The sequence below is a fragment of the Alexandromys fortis genome, unplaced genomic scaffold (genome assembly GCF_014885135.2).
Source record: "Alexandromys fortis isolate MF-2015 unplaced genomic scaffold, M_Fortis_MF-2015_v1.1 scaffold_8_9099976_23576923, whole genome shotgun sequence".
In the NCBI taxonomy this organism is placed as follows: domain Eukaryota; kingdom Metazoa; phylum Chordata; class Mammalia; order Rodentia; family Cricetidae; genus Alexandromys; species Alexandromys fortis.
Genome location: NW_026067899.1, coordinates 6,788,571 through 6,796,945, shown reverse-complemented (window position 1 = coordinate 6,796,945; position 8,375 = coordinate 6,788,571). Strand labels below are relative to the sequence as shown.

The 8,375-nt window shown below is 42.7% G+C and overlaps 1 protein-coding gene across 1 annotated transcript in view; it reads right to left on the bottom strand.

Annotated features, from left to right (window-relative positions):
• Slc38a11 (solute carrier family 38 member 11) overlaps positions 1 to 1,952 on the bottom strand; it is a 44,471-nt gene extending 42,519 nt beyond the window's left edge. Inside the window, exons 1-2 of the mRNA XM_050123246.1 lie at positions 1,490 to 1,952; positions 962 to 1,082 (exon numbers count right to left, since the gene is read on the bottom strand). Coding sequence (XP_049979203.1) covers positions 962 to 1,082; positions 1,490 to 1,528 — 160 coding nt within the window. The 5' untranslated portion in view covers positions 1,529 to 1,952. The remainder of the gene's footprint in view (positions 1 to 961; positions 1,083 to 1,489) is intronic.
• Between the last annotated feature and the right edge of the window lie 6,423 nt (positions 1,953 to 8,375).

Sequence of the window (8,375 nt, the reverse complement as noted above, 5' to 3'; positions counted from 1 at the left end):
ATTAGCCTAGAAGAGGCTAGATAGAAATGGGTCAAGCAGTTAAATGAATACAGTTTGTGTGTTGTTATTTCGGGCATGAGCTAGCCAAGCGGCCGGGGTGTTGGGGACGCAGCCCCGCTGCCGCTCCTATTTCAACACACATAAAATAATGTAAATAAAATTAAGAAAAGAAAAACAAGTCATTTGATAAACTTAACAGTTTTAAGCAGATAGCAATATGGGAAATGTTGTTGCAGAAAGTTGCGTATTTGGTGAGCATTGCAGTCGACAGGACTTTGTTTTTTTCTGCCTCTTTGGAAATATAATGTTTTCTAACTACAACAAACAATAGACGCTGGAAAAATACCGTTTTTCTCACTGTAGCGCAAAACCCTTTCAAAGTTTTTACTCTTTAAAGAGGCTTTCCCTTGCTTCTGATTGATTGGAAAAACATGGACTATTCTTTCCTGATCGACTGTAAGCACCATTGTAAATGAACCGTAATAGTGGCTAGGTGTTCAAAATTAATATTTCATACATTCACGGTTTGAGTTTAGCATCCTGTAGGTAGGTCCAGAAATACTGTCTAATTTAATATTCCATAGGATTGATTGTTAAAGGCTCGTATTAAACTTTTGTGCCTGCTATGCATACAAAAATCGGGAAGTTTCCTCCTGGGACTAATGGGATTTAAGTAATGGAGTCTACTTGAGGAAGAAGAACAAATGCATCAGATGGAATGATAACTGACCAGGCCATCTATGAAAAGCCCATTTCCCCTGTCCCCTGGGCACTCCCCCTTCTCCTCCCCAGGACACTCTCTGCTGTGGAGCAAAACACAGTCATCTAATTAAGATTATTTTCTTTAAAACAACCAGCAAATGCTAGCAGAATATTAACAGTTTTTACCTCCCCCCTTTAAAAAAAAAAAAAAAAAAAACCTAACTTCACAAAGAGAACCCAGCAGGCACAGATGGCTTACCTATTATCCCGGATCCTATGACAGAATTGACCACATTGAACACAGCAGCAGAATGACAGGATTTCCTTTGGTGCTCATGGCCAGAGACCAGGCTTTCTCTGTCACTCAGGTGTGTTTCTCTCTATTTTAATAGATGAAAGAATGATTATTAAACATTCACTAGTTTGAAAGTGCGTAATGTCAGATTATAAATAAGCAATGCATGATTCAAACATAGTTAATGTCATCAAGTAATTCCTATAGCGTTAATAATATGATAACAAGGGAAAACAGAAAAGGCTAGTCATCCCAAAGAACTTTACAAACTTTATCCCCAAGTCTCCACATTGCAGCTACCCAACTGCTTTGACCTAATTCCAGAGAATGGGGTCTGTTCATGAAATTTAAAAAGTTATAGAAAAGTGTTTATTCAGAAGATGTAGGTCAGATTAAATCAGATAAAGCCCCCTCCTCCTTTTTGCCAAACCAAGACCCCAGCCTGAAAGTGAACGGGAACTGTTCAGCTCCTGCCCCTGTTGCCACTTTTACCTGCCGCCGGTCGCTCAGCTCTGGACGCTGGTAGCTCATATCTGCACAAGGGAAGGTTCTGGGCTGGGAAGCCGGCTCCCACCTGGCCAGGCTCCCCTGCCGTTTTGCCTGCAGTCAAGGTCGCCAGAGATGGAGCCGGTTCCGCGGGTCTCAGTATCCTGGACGCCAGGCTGCAGTTCAGAGGTCTCCGCCTTCACCGGGGCGGGTTCTCCTCGCTGCCCGCAGGCCGCTGCTCCTGTGGATGCTCTAGGATTTTTTCCAACTTGCAGCCCGGTCTCCCCTCACTCAGATCACACAGGTATCTCTCCCTGAAACTGCGAAAGTACAACCTGTTCCTCCCACAGCGCCCTAGCTTGCTTCTTCTGTTCCTAACTCAGTTGCTGGTTCCTATCCTAGAGACTGTAGCCAGCTAAGAACTCAGAAGCAACTTGCTCCACAGAGTGACTTTTCTCCCCGGCGTCGCTCCCCTTACACTTCATTTGGATGGAACAGGACGGTGAAATTTTAAGACTTTTATATTAAGTGGAAATTGAAAGAAAGAATAAACAGAAAACACAACACGACATAAAACACAGTTCTAGGGTTTTAGCAAGCTTGTTTACTTTGCATGCCCCAGTTAAATGCACCCTGGTTACTTTTCGGAAGAGGAGACATAAAGAGAAAGGCATGACAGATCGATTCTGGATGCAGGCAACGGAGCTTTTTAAAAGGAAAGGGTAAACAGGGGCCGGGAAAGAACCTAGAATATTTGAGCTAGGAAGAGTCTTAAATGATCGTCTATTTATCCTTTCGTGTTAAGCAGATGAAACAGGTCTGGAGATACATGATGGCGAATAAACTTTGGGGCAATAATAATAATACACAGATGCTAACGAAGGTTTTTTTTTTCTTGTGAACATTTAAAATTAAGGGAGGCTTTAAAAAATTTTAATAGGGAAAAATGAAAGTGGGGAGGTAGGTTGGTGGCTAAAGCCCTTTGCATAAAAGCATGAAAGGCTGGAGTTTGGAACCTCAGGACCCCTTGACTGCCAAGCGAGTGTGGTGGAGACAGGGTTCCCAGGGCAAGCTGGACAGCTAAACTTGCTGAGGGACACCTTTGGGTTACGTTAAGAGTTGCCACTCCAGTGAACGAAGTGGAGATCCGTGGAGGAAAGCTCCACCTCAGCCCTGGGCTTCCACACATGCACACACAGGCATCCGCACACATGTGTGTACACAACATGAAAAGAAAAAGAGAGAAAACTTTGGAAAATCTAGTTATATAAAAAACCCTCCACTACTCTGAACCATCGACTGAAGAAGTTTTAATATTGGTTCTTGCTCTTTAGTTTATAGAAATGAACACTTAATACTACAGCAGAAACCCCATTGACCCCCTATCCCTTCCTCCTCACAACAGCCCTGGAGCCACCCAACTCAAGAAGTGAACAGTAGTGTTCCCCATCTGACATTCATAAGTATTTATTTGTAACCATAAGTATGTATGTACGCATCTGTCTGTCTATCTATCTATCTATCTATCTATCTATCTATCTATCTATCTCCACATCTGTGCCATGGTACATTCACCCGCACACATCCAGGCACACACTAAACCCATAAGTAAATGTACTCTGAGGTACGAGTTAGACCCCTGCAGATACAGTTGTTCTACTTCGTCTTACTGATGTGGGCATTTCTCGATGGAAATGAACTCTGTTTACTTCTCATTTTACCACCTCCTGGGGCATATGCCATTGAGAACTGCTCCCTGGGAAGTCGACAGGAGCATTTCAAGTTCACTAAGTGCTTCTAAGTTGCTCTACGTATTGATAATTCCTATTACGCTCCCCCAGCAGGGTGAAATCCTTAGTTTCCTGCATCGTCAACACCAAAACATCAAGAAAGGTTTATTTCACATTTTGTTTAAAGCTTTGCTGTTTTTCTGTGAGTTTTAAAGTGAGACATGATAACTGTATAAATTTTTATTATCTTACCTTGAAGTAAAGGATCTTTGCGTATATTCAATAACTATTGGTTTTGGTTTTTTAGAAACTTAATTTTACAACCCTTGAACATTTGGTATTAGCTATTTGACCTTCCTTTCTTCCTTCTTCTTTTATTTCCTTCTTTCCTTTTCTTCCTCCCTCCTTCCTTCTCTACCTCTCTCCCTCTATCCCTTTTTTTTTTCTTTTTGTCATTTTGAGACAGTGTCTCACTGTAAAGCCTTGGTGGTCCTGGATCTTACTATGTAGAAGAGACTGGCTTTGAACTTCCAACAGGAGAACTGTTCTCCTGCCTCAGCCTCCTGAGTGCTGGATTATAACTGTGTGATCTCATATCCAGTTGGTCTTGTGGATTTGTAGGGGTTAGTTATATACCTGGGACATCAAACCTTTGTCAGTCATGTATTTTGTACACAGCTTCTCCTAGCTTCTATTAAAATTATTTTTCCTCATTAATATTTGCAAGTTTGATATACTAAGTTAATAATCTTAATCCAGATACAAATGAATTAAGAAAGGAAATACAACCCTATTTTATTAAACTTATAGATGCAAAAGTCTTAAAGGAAATAACAAGTTGGATAAAATAGGATTCCTAACCAACAACACATATTTTTCATTCTGAGGAAGCTTTGGAAGCAATCTTATTTCATTAAAAAATGAAACAAAAATGTACAACTCGTGACTTTTACACAAAGTGGTATTGAAGTTCTAAGTCTAAAATGATAATAAATGAAGGAGAAAATGAAGGTATGAAGATTAAAAAGACAGAAAAAAAGACCTTGTCATTATTTTCAAGTGATGCTGGGCAGTGGTGGTGCACGCCTTTAATCCCAGTACTCGGGAGGCAGAGGCAGGCGGATCTCTGTGAGTTCGAGGCCAGCCTGGTCTACAAGAGCTAGTTACAGGACAGGCTCCAAAGCCACAAAGAAACCCTGTCTCGAAAAAACAAAATAAATAAATAAATTAATAAAAAATAAAAAAAATTATTTTCAAGTGATGAGAGCTTTACAAAGAAAATTCTGAAAGAATTAGAGAAAATGTTTGTTAAAATGTGAGAACACAGAGAAGACAAGATTGAAGACTGACCTAAGTGGATGCTAATTTCTGTACTGCAATCATAGACAACCAGAAATAATTTGAAAGAATATAATACTACCAGTGAATAGCAAATCCTTGGTAATAAATGCAACACATATTTGAGACTGTAAACTTGAAAGGTTTGTAAAAACTTAGGTTCTCAATGAAAAGAAACACTTAGTCTTTAAAAAGTATAAACTAAGGGGGAATTATTAGGGGCTAGGAAAAGGATAGCAAGGAGGAAGGAGCGGGGAGGAGGGTAAAAGGCAGGGTGAGGGAAAACAAAGAAACAATGACGTCAGGAAATTTGGAGGCAAATGGATGGGACTCGAAAACAATCTTCTTGAATGAGGTAACCCAGGCCTAGAAAGACAAACAAGGTATGCACTCACATATAAGTGTATGTTAACTGTAAAATAAAGGGTAATTATGCTACAATCCACAGACCCAGAGAGGCTGGATAACAAGGAAGGCCCCAGGAGGGGAGGGCACATGGATCTCCTAGGTGAACTGAGCTGGGTGGGTGGGAACTTGAGGCATTGGTTGGCAGATGAATGGAGGGAAAGAGTACTGAAAGAGATGATGGGAAAGAGGAGGGCATTTCAGGGTCAGGTAGATGCAAGGGAAAATCCCAGGAATCCACAAGGGTGGCCCCAGACTCCTACCAATCGATAGTGAATTATGTAGCCTGAACTGGCCATCTCCTGTGATCAAGCAAGACTTCTAGTGGAGGAACTGGGGGGAAATAAGGGTGCTGCAGAGATTGTGGGAGTAGCCAACCAATGACTGGTCCAGCCTCACACCCATACCCACGAGAGTGATCCGACTCTCGTGTGTCAGCGCTGCCTGGAAAGACAGGGCCCAGAGGCTGCCTGGCCCAGAGACCTGAGATAGAACCAACCTATGGGAGAAGGGGGAAAAAAAAGCCAATGTAATTATGCCTAACAATATTCTGCCACACTCATGGATTGGCCACTACCTCAATTGTCAGCAGAGAGACTTCATCCAGCAACTGATGGAAACAGAGGCAAAGACCCACAGCCAAACATTAGCCGAGCTCAGGGAATCCTGCAGAAGAGAGGGAGAAGGACTACAGGAGCCAGAGGGGCCAAGGACACCACAAAAAATTCCCCAGAATCAACTAACCTGGTCTCATAGGAACTCATGAAGTCTGAACCAATAACCAGGGAGCCTGCCTGTGACTGACCTAGGCCCTCTACGTATATGTGACAGTTGTGTCATTTGCTCTACTTGTGGGTTCCTAATGAGGGGAGCAGGGGCTGTTGGGAATGCTTTGGCTGACACATAGGAACCTATTCCTCATGCTGGATTGCTTTGGCCAGTCCAAATACCAAAGGAGGTGCTCTGTCCTATTGCAAGTTGATATGCTGTGCTTTATTGATACCCTTGGGAGGTGTGCCCCTTTCTAAACAGAAACAGAGGAGGAGTGGATCGGGGTAGGCAGGTGAGGGGAGGGACTGGGAGGAGAGGAGGGAGGGGAAACTTGTAAATAAACAAAAAAGAACACAGCACCCTGAAGCCCAGTACTTGGTGTGCTAAAGTAACACTTTGTGGAAAACGGATCGGATCGGAGGGACTGCAGGATGGCTTAGTCAACAGAAGTGCTTATCACACAAGCCCTGTGGCCTGAGTTCCATTACTGGCGTCTGTGACTGAAGGAGAAAGATGACTCTAGAAAGATGCTCCCTGACCTTCCCATGAACACAGTGATGTCCATGCTTGTTTACTAATAACTAAAATTAAAAATTAAAAAAAGAACAGAAAACAAATAAAAAATAAAAGATACTTCGAAATTGTTTTCTTTCTTTTCTTTTTCTGTATCTTTGGAACTTGTCTGGAACCTGCTTAGGAAACCAGGCTGGCCTTGAACTCACAGAGACCAGCCTGTCTCTGCCTCCCAAGTGTTGGGATTAAAGGTGTGTGCCACCACTCCCTGTTTTTTGTTGTTGTTGTTGTTTCTACTCCAGAGATAACTTTAAGATGAAGAAAAATGTGTCTGTCTTTCTGTGTATTTTTCTATTGAAGAAAAATCTTCTCTTAGAGTCTGTGAGTTTTAAAACTTATTTACAAAGTCTCCCTCTGATATTCCCTCCAAAATCCATTTAGTTTATCTTCTTTTGTGACTGGAAAAAGCTCAGTGATCTCCTTCTGATGACTAGCTTTTGATAAAACTGATGTGTGTCCTTTCAAATATCAGGTCATAGATGTCTGTGGTCATTGGTTTGCTATTTCTTTGGCCAGGGAAACTTTTTAATTGCGTATAGAGAGGCACAGGTACTAAGGGACTATAGACCCCTACAATGTCACCTGACTGAGACATACAGGTCCTCCAACCTCAGCTATATCTGCATCCCCTTATAGCAGCCTAACTGTGATCTCACGAGAGACCCTGAGTGAGCTGGGGTCCCCAGCCAAATTGCTCCCAAATTCCTGATCCATGGAGAATGTGAGACAACCAGTGTGATGGATTTTTCTAGATAGGCCGCCAATTTTGTAGTGGTTTGTAACACAGAGATAGCTTGCTAAAACAGGATCTCTGTGTTTATCTATACAGGTTTATGTATGTTTAAACAAATGCTGAGCCACTTTTCTATACATATTTTAATGATATTTCTTGAATGAGCTTTTCCATAATTTCAAAAATGATTGTTATTTAGTAACTTCAAACGTCCTCGGTTCTCAGTGAGGAAATCTGAAGATAGAAAAGCCAGCACAGAACTGCTGACAGTCCGCCCCTGCAGAGGTGAACACAGCTAATTTCCAGGAGCCCTCCGGTTTAGACCATTACACATCCTAGTGCTTTCTAGGATGAGTGCATGTTCACATGCAAAAGGAAAAACACTCACTGACATCACTGAGTCTGTCTGTTTTAGCAGCAGATTGAGGCCGGAAAACCAGACTATAGGCCGGAATATAGAGAGCCTTAAATTTGAGCTTTTTATAGAATCATACAATTATACAAAGTATATACTTTGCTGAAGTAGAATACTGTTTTTTTTTTTTTTTTCATTTGTTTCTTTATAACCCAGGCTAGCTAACTTCTGATAGCCCCTAGCTGTCTTACAATTAGTGGACAAAGGCCCGCCCAGGCAGAAGTCTAGATTTAGGAAGCTCTTCCTAATAGTTGATCTGACTGTTACTGTTTTCTTACAGTGTTAAGTTTGGAGTTGGGATGAAACTCATACCAGCCTAGTGGCAACATAGACCTCTCTGATCAGCATGCCCCAGCAGCAGCATGGCAGGGCCCCCAGGCATCAACATGGTCCCAGGTGATTGATCAGAACCCGGATATCTGTGGAGTCCTCGGTGGCAATTGTAGCCTCAGACATCACTGCGGCGATCTATGCGCCGCCATACCGTTCGTGCGCCGGGCAAGGGGCTGGAGATTGAAACACACAAAGACTCACAGACAGACAGAGAGAGACACGGGTCATCCTTGATGCCAGAATGCCCCAAGAATGCCCCCTTTATTGTGTCCAGGGGCAGCTTATATAGGGATAGCCACGCCCCAGCCAAACACACCAGAAACCATTCCCCTGCCATCAGGAACTCCTGAGGGTCTCGTGCTCAGAGCAGCTGTAGGCACTCAGATCAGGGGAAAACACGTTGTTTACAAGAAATTCAGGATCTGGGGGCTCACAGTTCCCAACACATCACCCCAGACCCTGGCCTCCACATGGTCATGGACCCAGACATGGCTCTAGGCAGCACCGTAGACATGCCCAAATGTCTCCATGGCTCCAGGTGGCAGCACTGGCCACCAGATCAGGATGCTACAGGCCTATCTTTTTTTTTTTTTT